At 38.7% G+C, this 20,212-nt stretch overlaps 1 protein-coding gene across 1 annotated transcript; it reads right to left on the bottom strand.

Annotated features, from left to right (window-relative positions):
- Positions 1–3,155: 3,155 nt before the first annotated feature.
- Positions 3,156–19,407, bottom strand: sdcbp (syndecan binding protein (syntenin)). Its single transcript, XM_062994025.1, has 9 exons — positions 19,275–19,407; positions 16,279–16,352; positions 13,604–13,721; positions 13,407–13,510; positions 13,115–13,270; positions 12,856–13,031; positions 6,971–7,142; positions 5,917–6,008; positions 3,156–4,329 (listed from the first exon to the last, which is right to left on the bottom strand). Exons 2-9 carry the CDS (start codon positions 16,327–16,329, stop codon positions 4,275–4,277), a joined length of 924 nt encoding a protein of 307 aa, XP_062850095.1. The 5' UTR covers positions 16,330–16,352; positions 19,275–19,407; the 3' UTR covers positions 3,156–4,274.
- Between the last annotated feature and the right edge of the window lie 805 nt (positions 19,408–20,212).

Here is a 20,212-nt window from a genome sequence, read left to right as displayed (position 1 = left end):
CTTTATAATAATAAATCAGAACCATATTTTAGGCAAAACAGCATAAAGAACATCATGTAACATTTTTTCTCAATAGTGCAAACAATATATTTACATAATCCATCTTCATACTGACATGCAGCCCCGGTTCTGGACTGCTTTGCTTAGGGTTCAGTGAGAAAAGTGCCGGCCCTGCTTGTGTTACTTTACTTTCGCCCTAAGCCGGATTCGAACCTAGGGCGGAAAAATACGTGCGGCACGCTCTGCCACTGTGCTGCTCAAACATTGAAGTAATGACAGGTTGTTACGCTGATAAGCCTGCGCACACACAGTGTTACTAAGACTAAAAGTAAACATTACTTAAAATAATAACTAAACGCTTTCTAATTCCCACGGTAGCAGCAGTTTCCTTCTGTTTCATACATATCACCCTGTCTCAGTGTAATCTGCAGCATTTCTCTCCCATTGATAAAAATACGGAACACCACGTTTAGTTTCCTAATAAGGAACGATTACGTGTGACGCAGGCACGTAAGTGTGAGCCCTTCCGGAACTCATTCAAAATGCATTGCAGCGCCTGCAGTCCAAAAAAAAGAGCTTTAACATGAGAGTCTATGAGAGCAATCTGGGGCGATTTTCAATCAGACTGAAGTCGCCCCAAAAGGGGCGGTACTGTACGGAACACAACTCCACGCTGATTGGACTACGATATTCTGAGGCAAGCCAGACTGTCACAGCTAGTTTAACACTCGTTAAATGTGATAGAAAAATTTCTTCCCTTTCGCCCTTTGGTGGTGCGTCACCCGATCGCTCTAAGGAACGAGCCGCCCCTGCTATCAGACTCTATTCTACTACCACAGACTGAACTGCAGAATGATGAACTCTCACTATATTCCCATTATGCATTTTATTTGTTATAACTTTCACTTTAAATAATTGTATTTTTACTTGTCAAAGACACATTTGTTAATTTCAAATAGCCTCTAGGCCACCCAAACAGGATGGTTTAGTCCTTGGCACTGTTGCCCTCTGCTTGCTCGTTAGGGACAACAAAATGTTGGTTTAAGACAATGTCCATTGTAAAAAAATACAGTGCTATAAAAATAAATTTCACTTGACTTGGCTCTCACACTCAAACGTATTTGAGAGTGACCCGACCACTTACCACAGTCTCTTAACCACTGGGTCATGGACCACAAGAGCGGCACGGTGGCTAAGTGGGTTGCACTGTCGCCTCACAGTAAGGTGGTCCTGGGTTCGAACCCCAGGTGGGGCAGTCTGGGTCCTGTCTGTGTGGAGTTTGCATGTTCTCCCAGTGTCCGCGTGGGTTTCCTACGGGTGCTCCAGTTTGCTCCCACAGTCCAAAGACATGCAAGTGAGGTGAATTGGAGATACTAAATTGTCCATGACTGTGTTCGATATAACCTTGTGAACTGATGAGCCTTATGTAACCAGTAACTACTGTTCCTGTCATGAATGTAACCAAAGTGTAAAACATGACGTTAAAATCCTAATAAACAAACAAACATGGACCACAAGTAATAATAATTAAAACGTTCATATTTCAAAGTATTTACATAAACAACAAAAAGTGTTCACCAATGTTTATTTTTATTGTTCAATATTACAACAAATTTTAGATTTAATAAAAACAAATGCATTTAATCATAAGTATGGTCTATTGTCTGCATAAAATAAATAAATAAATAAAATAATTTTAAGCCAAAGATGCTTTTTTTGCATGCTGCATGTATGCATTTATTTATTTATGTATTTTATTTATTTATTTTTTAGGATGGGGTTACCTGAAGAAATAGAATATTTAAAATAAAGTAAAAAAAAGTATGAGTATGAGATAAAGTATGAGATCTGCTTGAATCCAGATGATTTAAAAAAATCACCTGGTAGCACAAATTTCTCAGATAAAAAATTTCAAAGTGTCTTCCATTTAGGGGTCACCACAGCATTTCTCACTTGTCCACACATTTAATATGGCACAGTTCTTGCGCTGGATGCCCTTCATGGCACAACCCTCCCAGATATCCAGGCTTGGGCCTGGCACTTAGGATGCACTAATACTGTAATGTGCCACCCATTCATTGGCTAGGTTCATGTAATGCCATGCCAGCCTGGGATTTGAACCCCTGCAGCAATGTGGCTCTTACCATTATCCCACACTAGCTTACCATCTACTAATACTGACTAAAAGTCTGGAATTATATATATGTGTGTGTGTGTGTGTGAGAATTGTTTTTTCTTTTAATTTAAATAAGTTCTCTAAAATGTTGCTAATAAATAGCTTCTAGGTTATAGACATAAATAATTTAACTATTTTATTCTAAGTTTAGGGCAGAAAATTTCTGAATTAAGTTTTAATCAGCAACAGAAAGGAAATATATTACAATTTTTAATAAATTTACAAAGATGAGCTGTACAAAATGTATTAAGCCTTATTTATTAGTGTTAGTGTAGAGGTTTACAGTACCACTTTCTGGGCACTATGTAGACATGACTGGTACATTTGATTCCAGTGTTTATTCATTTAACTCTTCACAAGTTTGGTTATCGAACCTGATTAAAGAACAGCTATATGTCAGTAGAGGACAGTAGGTTCTTACTGTAAAAAGCACAACTAATATCAAGTGTTTGTGCTTTATTTAGGTTGAAATATCACATCATGTCATTCTAAGACATTCTAACAATGAGTAATATTTAAATCCTAGACAAAATGATAAACAAGTCTAGCAAATAAAAGATAACCCTACTATTGCCCATGACACTCATAAATATGAACACGTTTAGATTAATGGGTTTCAAGAAAGTAAACCAAAAGTATGGTCAAATGTATGTGACTTTTGAACTGGAAAAAGGAAATGTTTTTTTAAGAACAGACATAAGACCACAAACCTACTGTCAAAACCAAACTTAGGCAACTTCCACCAGCACTGACGCTCTTTAAGTGACAGCTTCTTTACTGTAAAAGGGTTCATAAAGCCACACACACATATAGTTCATTTAAACCTACAATATTTATCAAAACAAAAAAGGTTTATACATTTATAAAACTACCTGAACTTACACTAGTCTAAAATCTTAACTTTTTAAAATGTTTTTTGTATTATATATAAATGGATTTTTCTTTTGACAAAAGTACAAAGAAGATACCCCCATGTATGATTTATTGAAATATCATAAGGCAGGTGTAAAACTTTTAAATTACTTTAGGGAAATGCTTGCAATATATAACTGGTATTTAATAACAGATTATTAGATTATTAGTTGAAAGTAGCCTAAATGACTATATATCTACATTTAAATACTTTAAACATTTATATGAATGGCTGCCCTGTGTATTCTGCATGTTTTCTGATCTAGTTGTGCACATGCCCCAAAATAAATACTAGTGGTCCACTCGTCTATGTTAGATTAGTTCTGCTTTTTATTTACAGTTACTTAGCAAGCTCAAAAAGAAGAAGAATGTATGAGACAAAAAGGGTCTAGGACATATAAGGGATAAAAGGGATTAACATCTTTGACAGGATTGAGTCTTCCAGTGAAAGACTCCACTAGAGAACAACTAAACCACCTGGTGGTCTGCAACAAAGAAAGTTTACATTTAAGGCATTTAGCAGACACTTTTATCCACAGCAACTTACAACTAACTGAATACACTGTGAGAGATTGATGGATAAGAGTCTTGCTGCAGGGCCCAACGGTGTTAACCTGGCAATGGTGGGGTTTGATCCAACAAACTTCTGCAACATAAAAGTGCAGGCTACCTTCACATGTTGCTGCACAAATTTAGTACTGATCTGATGACAACATCTGTTCTATATTACTTGCTTATATTCAACAGATTTTTAAGCAGAATTGGAAAGTCTTGGTTTATGGCTTTAAATTGTATACAAAAGTCATACATCATCAATTTCCCAACCCAGTCATAAATGTAATAAGACTATAGCAGATAAACGTTGGACACATTGGAAAGAACAGGTTTATTTACATATTGCAGCTAGTCAAAAACCCATAAATACTTTTAAACTAAGGGAGTCATTTAAATTTTGACAGATTTAAAGTAACACTGCGAATTTCACTACTACAAGAAGTAAATAACTATGGAAGTAAGGGATACAGCGAAAAAGTAAAGAAGAAAATGTCTTTCCTTTATAAGTCCTCTATTGTAGTGCACTGCCACTCACACACAGTGCATGTCTGCATAACATTACTCCCCCCAGTGTTATGGGTTGACCCCTGACCAAAATGACCAGTCCAAGCCTGGTGCAGTTCAGTCCATGTCACACCTCAGGAATGGAATGGTCCATCAGAGACTTCATAATGCTGCTGCACATTCTGCACGAGAGCAAGTAACAGGAAAAAATACAAAATAATTTCAATATGGATTTTCTTTAAATTAAATAAGCAATTCAGTGGAAAAGTAAATGTTTTTTTTTTCTGTAAGTCAAGATACAGTATGTGGACAAAATATTGGAAACCAGGTAAAAGAAGTAGGGCCGGCCTTTGCTTCAGAACTGAGGTTTGAATTTGAATTGTTTGTGGTTTGATGTGAACAATGTAAAACATTTTTATCCTGGGAATTAAAGGAAAAGCCATTACATGTCCAACTGGTCCTGTAGAATTTCATATGCAGCCATTAAAACCAGATCTTTGTCCGAACTATTATGCACTCACTATTGTATTTAAAGTTGGCAGCAGACATTGTGTGCTAAAACATCCTTTGGATTCCTTCAAACATAAATCCACCCAGATGTAGAAAATATAATAAAAGCAGATTTATTAGACCTTATTATTTTTCCCATTGCTCAGAGGTCCAGGGTTTTGTGTTCTATCAAGGTTCTATGAGGGATGTATTTGGTTGGAAACAGTGAGGGTGGGAGGAGTAGTAATTGGTCGTGTCTGAGAGACAGCTTATAGTCCGGATTTAGCGGCATCTGACTTCCACCTTTTTTGACCACTCAGAGAAGCTTTAAGGGGAAGAATATTTTCATGTGATGATGATGTGAAAGCAGCGGTGCATCAGTGGATACATGCTCAACCAAAAACATTTTTTGCTGATGCCATTAAAATGGTACAACGCTGGGAAAAATACATCGCAAAGGAAGGTGACTATGTAGTAAAGTGATGTAATTTGACTTAAATTAAATTCTTAATAAATAGAATAAATAAAAAAGTGCGGAAACTTTTTGAAGAACCCTCATGTATTTGCATGCTGGCTGGCAACCCTACCGTGAATGCCATCTTTGTCAACAGTGGCTTATATAGGTACTTAATTTTCTGGTTGGACTTTTATGACCTGTAGCACTTTATTCTGTAAAGTGCTATTTAAACTTCAGAACACGGCCCATCTGTGCCAATAGCATTTTTCATACACTCATGACTTATTATCATGCTGAAAGGTGCCTTATGTTGCTTACATATAAAAATGATGATTGTAAAAGTTATTTTATAAGCCAATGCAGGTAGTTGATGAGCTATTAACGTATTAAAACTCAATCCTGCAGCTGCATTTATAATTCCTTTAAAATCAAACTCCCTTTTGAAGTGCTGTTTTCATTACTGTGTCAAATAATCGAATAACAAAGGCATGTGTAGTATCTGACATATTTAGTAATTAAAAAATAATAAAGCTTATTGTATTTTTTTATCCTCAGTTTACCCACCAGGCTCGGGTGGCAGCTATTACAGTTTATTATGCTAGCCCACCATGGCTGAGATCCGACTTTGAACCTCAGTGGTGCTGCCAGCCAGCTAGGCATGTACACAGACATGATTGGCTATATGATTATGGAAAGGGGGTGGCAAAGCCCGGCAATGAATTGGTTCCCTGTCCAAAGTATTCCTGCCCTGCAAGCAGTATTTCCCAGTGGAAACTGAGGTTGATGAAAATGAAAGGAACATTTAAAATGTACTCCTTTTTACCTTTTCATCATGTGTTCGAAGATGACCACTGGCATCACAGTGACAGTCACAACGTTTCCACCAGAATTAAGGATGTCTGACACTTGGGTGTCCTGAAAAATGCAAGAAGAAAGTTTAAAAGATATCGCCACTGGCTGCTTTAAGAATTTTCTAATGCAGTGTATATATCTCTGTGCAGCACTGTTACAGAACTTTCTTAAATTCAAATCAAGGTGTATGTGACAAATAAACCTTGATTTGAATTTAAGAAAGTTCTGTAACAGTGCTGCACAGAGATATAAACACTGCATTAGAAAATTGACACAGATTTAACAAGACCTTGCACGGTCTGCAAAATACAGGTTGTTTGATGATCATGATCAGGGCTGCACTGTTAAGGTCCAGTCTACAACATTGTCTACAAAAAAAGAATGAGTACTGTTTCATATATTATTTTATTCATATGAGTAAATAAAATAATTTAAAATATGTTGCTATAATATACAACATTTGCAAAAAAAACAGTTGTAGAGCTGTTTCTCAATTTGCACTCAAAATCATAGTGTGCTCAAAAAAGTAGGCTCACCATTGGCTGAAATTTAATTTAGCACATAATTTAGTGTATACGGAATTGAAACATGGCAGCTCTCCTCTGCTTAGTGTGTAGTCTAAAAAAGAAAGTTTTGTGCCGATATGTGAATGTGCATGTTCACATAATCACATATGTATTGTAGTTGTAGCCTATTGGTTAAGGATTGGACTAGTAATCAAAAGGTCACTGGTTCAAGCCCCACCACTGCCAGGCTGCTGCTGTTGGGCCCTTGAGCAAGGCCCTTAACCCTCAATTGCGCAGACTGTATAGTGTCACTACTGTAAGTTGCTTTAAATAAAGACGTCTGCTAAATGTCGAAAACGTGTCGCAATGCATGTTGTGCTCCTTATCCATTTCATTAGTTATATTTCCAATTCAGTTTTTTTAATCTCGGTTTGCTATAGTTTTGGGGGGGGGTTCATCACGCAAAAGTGCTTATGCCTGCATATTATAAAGGGAAGATGGTGAAAGAGGTCCATTTACCTTCATTCCAATAACGTTCTGTCCATTAATCTCACAGATCTGCTGGTCAGTAAGCAGTCCGTTACGTGCTGCAGAGCTGTCCTTCACGATGGAAGTGATTTTGCCCTTCTTAAAGATAAAACCCAGTTGACCGTTCATGTCCTTGTGCAGAGTTACAGTGCGCTCCAGTGGCCTGTGTGGAGGGGACTTTGTTAGTGTCATAATAATGCAAAAATAATGAATGCTTGGACATTACTCAAATGGAACAATTCTGTATATAATAGCCTGATCAATAAAATTGTCCCAGAGTCTTTCTGCCATTCAAACCCTAGCCATTAACTCTACTACCATGGCTATGATATGCTATGAAATACTATTGTAGCAGCAATGCTAGGGAATTGAAACCATCTGTTTGTAAACCCTAGACCGAAGAAAGAGGATCCGGGAATTGTAGACTTAGAATGATACTTGATTGTAGACTAGGGTGGCCAGACGTCCGGTTTTAGGCCGGACAGTCCGGCTTTTCAGCTGTCAGTCCTCCATTCACGCAACGCTAGGACGAACACTTAAAAATCCTCCTTTTGGAGTGAACTGGATTTATTTTTGATTAATAATGTCTGTCATTGGCTCAGGTACATGTCAAAACAAATGCTGTGTATTTCATTGGTTTAACAGCCTCATTTCACTGCTTACAGTGCTACCACTGGCTAATCGCAGAAGGTCCCGCCCTCTAAATGCTAGTCTGTGATTGGGTGGTTGAATTTCGCCCACCCGCTCTGTTCTGTAAACACCGCTACCTGAGTCACTTAGTCCAGGAACGCCAAAATGCCAAAGAGTTAACTTTTGGAGGCAGAGAGGAACGGACTTAAATATGAAAAGTAGACACAACATTTACTGAGTAAAACAGTAATTTGTTATAGAATTCTTGCTTAAATTGGTCAAAAACTCTGTTATATGGGTTCTGGATTCATTCTGTGTGTTGCAGTATCATGTCCCCCTGTCCCTAATATGACGTCCTCCTTTTGGGTGTAATGTCCGGCTTTTTGGGGTGTAATGTCCTCCTTTTTGCAACCATGAATGTGGCCACCCTATTGTAGACTTACTATGATATTTCAGTATTTTTAGGATGTACAGTCTGACTTGCATTCGCACATTCTTAGTAATTTATAACATAGCCACAATGGACAAAACACATTATTTTATTGCTACAACTTGTATTGTGTTACACAGTAGACCTCTAATGATTTGCTTATTAGATATAATACTTTAGAAATTGTGACTAGTTAGCTTACACCCATCTCTAACAGGTGTATAAAATGCATACCACCTTGCCATTCCAAAAGACTAACAGAACACAGCAAACATTCAACAGTTCTCAACCTTTTTTTCTCTTAGACCCCTGGGACTGTTTCTTCTGGGACCCTCTCGATGCGGGTTATGATGGGTTATTCTTATGCTTTCAGCAAGGATGACAAAAGGTATTACGTTCTTGCATATGGGAAATTCGATAAATCCACAACGAAGGTATGTTATCTTGTAGTAGGTTTACATCTGGTGAACTGGTGGTGGGAGCTTCTTCACTTTTGTCAACCTCTGCATCAACAAAAGCAACTGAACCAGAATTTTTAGCAGCCAACATCTGTTAACCTTTGCACTTTTGTGTGGGCAAATCAAATATGTGTCCATTTTCAAAGACCCAACATAAGCTATTAGTACTTTAAAACAGATCAATATGACATTACCAGAGATCTCCCATATGCAAACAGCCTATTGATTTTCCCATCCCATCAAGTGTGACTCTTTTTACTCTTTTTAAATAAATGCACTGAGGCCTTGGCCCACTGGTTGAGAACCACTGCATTAGTCCAGACTTTTCTAGGTGGTGGCCAGATTTAAAGAATATATGCAATGACAGGACACAGATAATAGGCCGAATTGATTACTATCAACCACACATCCTTTTTATTTGAGTGAACTTTAATTTTCTATCTTTGACACTGTTATGTAAACTAAATTATACTGTAATTACAGCAACTTTTTCCTGACAAATTAAACTCATTAACTTTTGAAATTAGTAAAAACATAGCCTAACATAGCATAACATTTTCCTAACGTGCCTGAAATCATTCTACGTCTAATGCAGAAGTTCAGAAACATTGATGTACTGTAGGTGTAACGTCGTTACTATTTTGAGTTATAAATGAATAATAAGCGTTTAGACTGGTTCTACATGATAGCGACACCCAGTGTTCAAACTAAGAATTTCTTTTTTAAGCCTGCGGGCCAACTTTATTTTCCAAAATACACTACAGTATATTGCCAAAAGTATTCACTCACATATCCAAATCATTGAATTCAGGTGTTCCAATCACTTCCATGGCCACAGGTGTATAAAAGACTGCTTCTACATACATTTGTGAAAGAATGGGTCGCTCTCAGGAGCTCAGTGAATTCCAGTGTGGTACCGTGATAGGATGCCACCTGTGCAACAAGTCCAGTCGTGAAATTTCCTCGCTACTAAATATTCCACAGTTGACTGTCAGTGGTATTATAACAAAGTGGAAGCGATTGGGAACAACAGCAACTCAGCCATGAAGTGTTAGGCCACGTAAAATGACAGAGCGGGGTCAGCGCATAGTGCGCAGAGGTCGCTAACTTTCTGCAGTCAATCGCTACAGACCTCCAAACTTCATGTGGCCTTCAGATTAGCTCAAGAACAGGGTGTAGAGAGCTTCATGGAATGGGTTTCCATGGCCGAGCAGCTGCATCCAAGCCTTACATCACCAAGCGCAATGCAAAGCGTCGGATGCAGTGGTGTAAAGCACATCGCCACTGGACTCTAGAGCAGTAGAGACGTGTTCTCTGGGGTAACGAATCACGCTTCTCTGTCTGGCAATCCGATGGACGAATCTGAGTTTGGTGGTTGCCAGGAGAATGGTACTTGTCTGACTGCATTGTAACAAGTATAAAGTTTGGTGGAGGGGGGATTATGGTGTGGGGTTGTTTTTCAGGAGTTGGGCTCGACCCCTTAGTTCCAGTGAAAGGAACTCTTAATGCTTCAGCATACCAAGAGATTTTGGACAATTTTATGCTTTCAACTTTGTGGGAACAGTTTGGGGATGGCCCATTCCTGTTCCAACATGACTGCGCACCAGTGCACAAAGCAAAGTCATGAATGAGTCCTGACCTCAACCCGATAGAACACCTTTGGGATGAATTAGAGCGGAGACTGTGAGCCAGGCCTTCTAGTCCAACATCAGTGTCTGACCTCACAAATGCACTTCGGGAACAATGGTCAAAAATTCTCCTTAACTCCTAAACCTTGTGGAAAGCCCTCCCAGAAAAATTGAAGCTGTTATAGCTGCAGAGGGTGGGCCAACATAATATTAAACCCTATGGATTAAGAATGGGATGTTACTCAAGTTCATATGCGTGTGAAGGTAGACAAGCAATTTTGGCAATATAGTGTACTTTACACGACGTTTCAAAAATGGCCGGCGGGTAGTAGTTTGTACACCTCTGCCATACTGGATTACAGAAGTCAAGCAAAAGAAGTCGACTGTGTTTCTGGATGGTGTTGATGTATTGCTTTCACTTTGCATAGTACAAGTGTAAATTTGCATTTATAGACGCTGTGATTAATCATTTTTATGGACAAAAATTTTACTAGGTATTCCCAAGACCATCTGGTTATGTTCATTACAGAAGCATGTTGATTTTTAATGCAAGACCTGGAAGGCAGATGTAGCCTAGTGGTTAAGGTACTGGACTTGTAATTGAAAGGTCGCTGGTTCAAGCCCCACCACTGCCACACCACTGAATGCTGAAAATGTAAATGAGTTTTACTGAAAAACTTAGTGAAGAAATCCATTCGCAAAAATTCTGGCCTGCTAGAGCTTGCTTGGTCAGTTATAAGTGTTGTAATTGTGAAGCGGAACATTAAGTAGCAACAACAGCTCAGTAGTAATAGGCTACACAAGTTAACAGCATGGGACTGGCGATCTTTGTTTTATGTGCATAGCACATAAACATGAAATGTCCACTACTAAGTTTTATACTGCCTCTGCAAGCAACATCAGCCCAATAACTAATCCACTTAAATTTATGGTATAGGTTTACGTGTCTGAGCAGCCGCATACAAGTCTAAAACACCATGCTAGGTGATAGATTTTCTTTTCAGCCTATTTAAAACAACTGCTAGAAGCTATCTGTAGGTCAGTCATAAAAGGCTGAATAACGAAAGGCTGACAAGTACTGACAAGGGATAAAATATTAACTACCATGAATCGTTAAAAAGTTATGTTTGTCCTAGAAATAATTTTTGAAGACTTTAGCCATATACTATCAATCTGCAATAGGTTTAATATTTTATATAACTGACATCATACCGCTATTTACAATGGGTGTGAGTTACACAGCTGAACTTAATCATGAGAAACAGTGTCTACATATTTTTGAACATGTGACTAATTTAAAGGCAAACAATTATTTAATTATTTTTGCTGGTGGTACAGATAAATACTTTTATTGATAAGCAGTCCTGAAAGTATGATCTTGCACTAAACTGGGCATGTTCTTATATAAACAGTGGCGCACCCATTTGCCTTTTATGGCTCATGCACTAAAGATCCCTCTTCCAATGATGTCCACAAGGGCGCAACTGTAAGGAGGCAGGAAAGTATTTATAATAATATTCGAAACATGGAACTTGCCCTGTCTTAAACTCCCCTTAAAAAAAAAAAGCCACATTTTTGGCAAATGCATCACTAATAAATAACCAAATAGACACCAAAGTGTAACTGCACAGATCATTTGAGTTTGCATGATGTCTCTGTGCATTTAGGTGTGCATTCTTTGTTGAGTACACATTGCACTGTATATACACAGTGTATACACCAATCAGCCATACCTCCTTGTTTCTACACTCACTGTCCATTTTATCAGCTCCACTTACCATATAGAAGCACTTTGTAGTTCTACAATTACTAACTGTAGTCTATCTGTTTCTCTGCATGCTTTGTAAGCTCCCTTTCATGCTGTTCTTCAATGGTCAGGACTCTCCCAGGACCACTACAGAACAGGTATTATTGGAGTTCAGCACCCAGTGTCACTCCTTGACTAAGAAGAGTCCACCAACCAAAAACATCCAGCCAACAGCGCCCCGTAGGCGGTGTCATGTGACCAGTGATGAAGGTCTAGAAGATGACCAACTCAAACAGCAGCAATAGATGAGCGATCGTCTCTGACTTTACATTTACAAGGTGGACCAACTAGGTAGGTGTGTCTAATAGAGTGGATTTAAAAACTCCAGCAGTGCTGCTGTGTCTGATCAACTCATACCAGCACAACACACACTAACACACCACCACCATGTCATTGTCACTGCAGTGCTGAGACTGATCCAGCACCCAAATAATACCTGCTCTGTAGTGGTCCTGTGGGGGTCCTGACCATTGAAGAACAGGGTGAAAGCAGGGTAAAAAAGTATGTAGAGTAATAGATAGACTACAGTCAATAATTGTAGAACTACAAGGTGTTTCTATATGGTAAGTGGAGCTGATAAAATGGAGTGAGTGTAGAAACAAAGAGGTGGTTTTAATGTTATGGCTGATCGGTGTATACAGTTCACTGTATAGTACGTTTTCAGCATATTTAATTATTTACTGTCCCAGTGGATTAGCTTTAAATGTACCATTCATCCACTGCGGTAGCTACGTAATCGCCTGCTTTCTGTTTTGCTGACTATTGTTGTGTTGAGTCACAATGAGTGATTTAAAAGACCAGTTCCTGGTAGCTTTATTAATAATTCAGCTGACGCAGATGGATTCTAATAAATAAAACATTTGTGTATTGTTTTACGGGCCAAAACCGATACCTGTTAGGATTAATGGTTGATGTGCTCATACCTGTCTCGTACAGCTAATGTAATTCTCTCAGGAGCGCAGTTCTTCAGAACCTTGTGAGCCTTGTCACTGCTCCAGCCGGCACAAGATTCACCATTGATCTGCAGGATCTGATCACCAAAGCGTAGTCCTCCCAATGCTGCTGCAGTGTCTGCTTGCACTAGCTGTACAAACACTCCCTAAATTGCATACATCACAATCATCAGCATTTCTTTGTCAGTTTCCAAATTATGTACATGGCATAACGTCAAATTCCTCTTACATTGTCTATGGCTTTAAGACGGAGGCCGATCTTGCCGTCCATGTCTTTGCAAAGCACCACCTCCCTGACACCCTGCCGAATCTCAGCCCTTTTCACGCCCATGTCCTTGCCAGTAATGGGAGCAGCTGCCCAGTTAGACGAACCAACGCTGACAGCCTGCAGAATACAACAGGCGATGCATGTTTCTACAGGCATGACATTTTATAGGTATTTTATGAAACAACTGGTGACACACACACAGCCACATGGACATCAAGATCTGTGGTAGTAATAGTGATGCACAGAGACTTACTCCACTACTTTGCCCAGGGACTGTAGACAAGGCCTTCACAGTATCAAGACTAAGATTTAGGCCCATAAATTCACTCAGCTCAGGGTACAAACTGCCAGAGGTCCCTGTCCACACACACACATGTTATTAATAATATACAACCTCACACAATTACACATTACATTATAAGGCATAGTGCAAAGTGTTTAAGAACAAACCAGTTCCAATTTCTTCAATTTTTGACCCAGTGTGGTTAGGGCTAGATGAATAGTAAGCAGAGGCTGGTAGTGGCAGAGGTGCAGCTTTGGATGGGCTGGTGCTCGGAGTGTTATGCGCCTGAAAAAAACAATTAAGAAAATATTTTAAAAACACCCGAAAAACATTCATGAAACAGAATTCTGGACGAGATGTAGTTGATGTTTAGTGATAACTATGGTAATGCACAATGAGAACAGCTACCATTAAACGTGTCAGTATTGAAAGTGTCCTGAACTCAGAAGCATAATTTCAAATGGTTAATTCATTAAAACAGCTTATTATATGTATGTAAACAAATGTATCTATTAAATAGTTGCCCACAGATCCTGGTATTTTTAATACAAGTAAATAGCATTATGACCACTGTCAGGTAAAGTGAATAACACTGATTATCTCTTCATCACAGCACCTGTTAGTGGGTGGGATATATTAGGCAGCAAGTGAACATTTTATCCTCAAAGCTGATGTGTTAGAAGCAGGAAAAATGAGCAAGCGTAAGGATTTGAGTGAGTTTGACAAGGACCAAATTGTGATGGCTAGACGACTGGGTCAGAGCATCTCCAAAACTGCAGCTCTTGTGGGGTGTTCCCGGTCTGCAGTGGTCAGTATCTATCAAAAGTGGTCCAAGGAAGGAACAGTGGTAAACCAGCGACAGGGTCATGGGTGGCCAAGGCTCATTGATGCACATGGGGAGTGAAGGCTGGCCTGTGTGGTGCAATCCAACAGACGAGCTACTGTAGCTCAAATTGCTGAAGAAGTTAATGCTGGTTCTGGTAGAAAGGTGTCATCACAGTTTGTTACATATGGGGTTGCATAACCGCAGACCAGTCAGTTAGGAAGGTGGTCATAATGTTATGCCTAATAACTGCCTGTAAAATCACAAATTCTGAGCTAATGTGTTTTACCACTTAAATTCTGGCAAACAACAGTATCCACCTCAGTGTTGCTGAAAGCTTTGATATTGTCAATTCTGTCGAATACCACTTAAAGTTGGGACATTTTGTAAAATGCAATAATAAGCAGAATCTGTAATTTGTTAATTCTCCTAAATCTTTATTTAACTGACAATTACATAGAAACTATTTCCAATGTTTTCACTGATCAACTTCATTGTATTATGCAAATATAAAAAAGATCAGACATGGCATGTTTAGCTCTGTGTTCCATAACCCTTCCTACTAATGAGACTGTATAATGCTTTGGAAACTAAAGGCAGTTTTGCAAGTGAATTTTTTCTCAATTTTTCCTTGAAACAAGACTTTTTTTTCAACAGTTTGTGGTTGTCGTTGTCTGATTCTCCACTATATATTTTCAATAAGAGACAGATCTGGACTACAGGCGAGCCAGTCAGGTACAGACATTCTGTGTCTGCAGTTGTAACGAATACAGAATGAGGTCTGGCATCGTCTTGCTGAAGTAATCATGGACTACCAGGGTACGTACCTTGATGGTAGCATGTGTCTCTCTAAAATCCCAATATACACCTCTGTGTCGATGGTTCCTTCATACATATACAAGTCACCCATGACATGGGCACTGATGCACCCCCATACCATGACAGATATTGGCTTTTGTACCTTTCACTGATAACAGTCTGGGTGGTCATTTCTGTATTTGGCAAAGAACTCTGGAAATGTCAATTTTTATCGAAAAGAAGTTGAACCATAGATTCATGTAACCACACACAACTTTTCTAGTCTTTTGGACCATCTGAGATAAACTTGGACCCAGAGAACTCAGGGGCTTTTCTGCTTAAAACTGCCGTATGGCTTCCTCTTTGTGTAAAAACAGTTTCAGGTTCATTTCTTCATGCAGTGGAGGACCTTGTTAGGTGACAACAGTTTTAGGAAGCACTTCCGAGCCCACATGGCTATATTCATAACACTAGCATGACGGTTTCTCAAACAATGTTGGGTGAGGGCTCAGAAGTCACTCATATTCAGTAGTGGCTTCTGTTTTTGCTCTACATGGACACATATTTCTCCAAATTCCCTAAATCTTTTCTTAATATCATGTAACGTAGATGGTATCTTGCATTAAGAAATGTTATTTTTAAACTGATTGACAATTATCTCATGAAGTCTGGAACACAGTGGTGAGCCATGACCCAACATCGCTGTTTAGACTGAGCCTTTGGTGGATCCTCCTTTTATCCGCAATCATGATACCCTCACCTGTTACCAATTCACCTGCTTATTGTGAAATGTTTTAAATCACTGTACCATCAATGTTTTATCAAAGATCTTCCCCACACACCTGAAGTGAAAATAGAACCCCTGTGCAGAATCTCAGACCACAGTAGAATAATACTGTCACTAAACAGCCACAAACTAAATAGGAATCTCAATTCAACAGCCACCCATTACAAGTTCACATGTTTGCAACACTTTGACCCTCATAATTACAGAATTTGATCACAAGTGGCCATTGTGGGTGTGCTCAATACACATAGCAGTGCCAGCTCTCAAATATCCATGTGTTATCAGGTCACCTGGATATCAATACTAGGTGTAAAGATGCTTCTTTATCAACGTAAAGTAAAGAACATGTTACTAACGTTACATCCACTGATATTATATTTAATGTTAGGTCCTGTTGTTATTTTGTAATAAAAAAATAGACAAAGCAGTCAAACCTGGATGAATTTATCCACCTTCATGTCTTCTAGTGAGGGATAGAGTGACATGGCTGCTTTTCTGTATCAGTTACCTGAAAAGCACACACACACACACACACACACACACACACACACACACACACACACACACACACACACACACACACACACACACACACAGGTGCAGTAGCCAGGTTAGGTTACTATGGTTCATAGCCCCATATTGCCAATGCACATAAAACAAAAACATCCAAATAAACAACATAACTTATAAGCCATCATTACAGCTTTGATATATCCAAATACAATAGCACAGATGAGACCATGGAGGAGTTGTTTGGGTGTAGAACTTTAACAGCATCTGTAATAACTTCTATAAATGGGTCACTGACATGAACTGCATATTTTTGTGTTTTAATTCCACTTTATAACATTCCTCTACAATACCTGCTTTATGTAAACATTTAAAGTTCATCAAAATTAAATACATTTTTGCTTTTTTGAAACATTTGGAAAATGGCAGGTGTGCAACCACCATCCATATATATATAATTTAAATAAGTGATTTAGCCATGAGTTACTCTTTAAAATAATTATTTTTTTAACTTTTGCATAGTAGTGGCTCAATGGTTAATGTGTTGGCCTATCGATCAAAGGGCAAGTGGTTTTTAATCCTACCACTGTCAATCCACCACTGTTGAGCTCTTAACAAAGGTCATTAACCCTAGGCTGCTTGGAAATGCTTATAATATAAAATTACTAATGTTTATAATATAAAAACAATTTCTATTAATTGTTAGGTCTGTTTGGTTTACTGTCTCAGGTGGTATAACCTTCAGTCTTTAGTTCTTCAGTCTTATTTGATTGACAGTAGTTCTTATAATAATTTTCTCACGATTGCAATAATTTCTGTAACAAAATCTTAATATTTTACACATTAAGCACTGATATTTTGCACTTTAAAGTGCATTGTGATTATTATTATTATTATCGGAGCTGGTGGTAACCAAGGAGGTCCACAGGCTAGTGCATGCCTTCTCCAATGTTTGATGCCTGCAGATGCTATTTTTCTATTGACCAGAGGCAGATTATTAGTGTTAACAAATATACTCTTTGTGTTTCTCTGCTGCTTCTGCCAGTCCTTGACCTGACAGTAGAAGCCACTGTTGCTGTGGCAAGAACACATTTCCCATCCAGCCTTTCTTGCCTTAAACACAGCCAATTGTTTCTCGAAAGCCAGTTACAGGTTTTTTTGCAGTGGTGAAAATGTAACCCTAAAACAGCATCCAACTTCTTTGTATGTCTGATAATTATTGATAAATTATATTTATAATATGAAAAAAATATTAGAATCACACAGGCAAAGTGGCTTGGTGGGTAGCACTGTCCTTTCTGTGTGAAGTTTGCATGTCCTTCTCATGTCTGTGTGGGTTTCCTTATACACAGATCAGCCATAACATTAAAACCACCTCCTTTTTTCTACACACATTGTCCATGTTATCAGCTCCACTTACCATATAGAAGCACTTTGTAGTTCTTCAATTACTGACTGTAGTCCATCTGTTTCTCTACTGTTCCCCCCCCCCCCCCCCCAGAGCAGGCATTATTTAGGTGGTGGATGATTCTCAGCACTGCAGTGACAATGACATGGTGGTGGTGTGTTAGTGTGTGTTGTGCTGGTATGAGTGGATCAGACACAGCAGCGCTGCTGGAGTTTTTAAATACCGTTTCCACTCACTGTCCACTCTGTTAGACACTCCTACCTAGTTGGTCCACCTTGTAGATGTAAAGTTAGAGATGATCGCTCATCTATTGCTGCTGTCACAGGAAGCTGCCCACGTGGCACTGTTGGCTGGATATTTTTGGTTGGTGGACTATTCTCAGTCCAGCAGTGACAGTGAGGTGTTTAAGAACTCCATCAGCGCTGCTGTGTCTGATCCACTCGTACCAGCACAACACACACTAACACACCACCACCATGCAGGGTCACTGCAGTGCTGAGAATAATCCACCACCTAAATAATACCTGCTCTGTGGTGGTCCTGGGAGAGTCCTGACCATTGAAGAACAGCATGAAAGGGGGCTAACAAAGCATGCAGAGAAACAGATGGTCAGTAATTGTAGAACTACAAAGTGCTTCTATATGGTAAGCAGAGCTGATAACATGGACAATGTGTGTAGAAACAAGGAGGTGGTTTTAATGTTATGGCTAATCGATGTATATATATATATATATATATATATATATATATATTTTAGTTTTTCTAATTAACCTTGCTGTGTGTGTGTGTGTGTGTGTGTGTGTGTGTGTGTGTGTGTGTACGGTCAAGGCAGTCCAGGGAGTTTCCTGCTTTTTGCCCAGTATACTGGACCCACAACAACCCTGAATATAATAAAGCGATGGTAAAACAGACAATAAATTAATGAATGAATTAATAATATTAGTAGAATTGACAATATTATTATTCATACATATAAAAAAGAAATAACAATACCGTATTATTACAAATTTTGTTTTAATTACTTTATGACTACGATATAAATAACAATTATTATTGTTGCTTTTGTTATTATTAAATTGATAGTTCACTATTGTTATTATTATTATTATTATTATTATTATTATTGCTGAGAATGAGGCCCGCATCCATGTATGAACCACTGCGTCACAGAATCGGCATATCAACACATTTACCATAAGCTACTGTGCTTTGCAATGGTTTTAATATTATTTACCCTATTTTTTTTATCAACACAAATAAATTCATACAAACATAATACCAATTTCCAAACAAACAGCAGAAAAACCACCGCGACAACACCCTGTCCAAACTCGCAATGAATCTGCTTTTATATCATGTAGCAAGTCGTATAAATAACATCACAAATTAAATGCAATTAAATGAATTGTGTAGCATCTAGTAAACAATGTAACAGATCATGTATCAAGTATATGAGATAAACAATAACAACACTGAATGGAATCCATCCTCACATCCGATGCTAAGACTCACCTTGATGATGATTTGGTTATGGCGCTTGTGAAGCCTGCTAGTAAGTATAATCACCAAAAAAATAAAACAGATCCGTTTTAAGTCGCTTGATGTGTATAATAAACAGCACTCCGGATCCACTGCAGTCTTTACCTTCAATGTAACCAGTAACGAGCCGAGCACTGACAGTCAGTCACATGCAGCTCTGCAGTAGCTAGAGCGCGTGCACGTGAGTCCTCAGTCGGGCGCGCGCATCACCTGAAGAGATGTTATACAGACATATTCTTTTGTAATGGCGAGACTTTTTTGTTTACATGGGGAATATGTCATGATAAAATCCCTCAAGAAATCCAACTTACCTTGGCAGACAGAATTAACCTTTATTCAAAAGATAGTTCCCTGACGGGTATTTTGATAACGGTATTTTGTCCATTTTATCAGCTCCACTTACCATAAAGAAGCACTTTGTAGTTCTACAATTACTGACTGTAATCCATTTGTTTCTCTGCATGCTTTGTTAGCCCCCTTTCATGCTGTCCTTCAATGGTCAGTACCCCAAACAGGACCACTACAGAGCAGGTATTATTTGGGTGGTGGGTCATTCTCAGCACTGCAGTGACACTGACATGGTGGTGGTGTGTTAGTGTGTGTTGTGCTGGTATGAGTGGATCAGACACAGCAATGCTGATGGAGTTTTTAAACACCTCACTGTCCCCCACCAACCGAAAATATATCCAGCCAACAGCGCCCTGTGACCACTGATGAAGGTCTAGAAGATGACCAACTCAAACAGCAGCAATAGATGAGCGATCGTCTCTGACTTTCCATCTACAAGGTGGACCAACTAGGTAGGAGTGTCTAATAGAGTGGACAGTGAGTGGACATGGTATTTAAAAAGAAATACAGCAGCACTGTTGTGTCTGATCCACTCATACCAGCACAACACACACTAACACACC

This window comes from Trichomycterus rosablanca, chromosome 4, assembly GCF_030014385.1.
Source record: "Trichomycterus rosablanca isolate fTriRos1 chromosome 4, fTriRos1.hap1, whole genome shotgun sequence".
In the NCBI taxonomy this organism is placed as follows: domain Eukaryota; kingdom Metazoa; phylum Chordata; class Actinopteri; order Siluriformes; family Trichomycteridae; genus Trichomycterus; species Trichomycterus rosablanca.
This window is presented reverse-complemented; position numbering and strand designations above follow the sequence as displayed.

Excerpts from the sequence above, each read along its gene's own strand:
- sdcbp (XM_062994025.1), bottom strand. The coding sequence starts at position 16,329 with ATGTCACTCTATCCCTCACTAGAAGACATGAAGGTGGATAAATTCATC. Across the intron at positions 13,722-16,278 it reads AGGTGGATAAATTCATCCAG|GCGCATAACACTCCGAGCAC; the intron begins GTTTGACTGCTT and ends TGTTTTTTTCAG. Across the intron at positions 6,009-6,970 it reads AGAACGTTATTGGAATGAAG|GACACCCAAGTGTCAGACAT; the intron begins GTAAATGGACCT and ends TGCATTTTTCAG.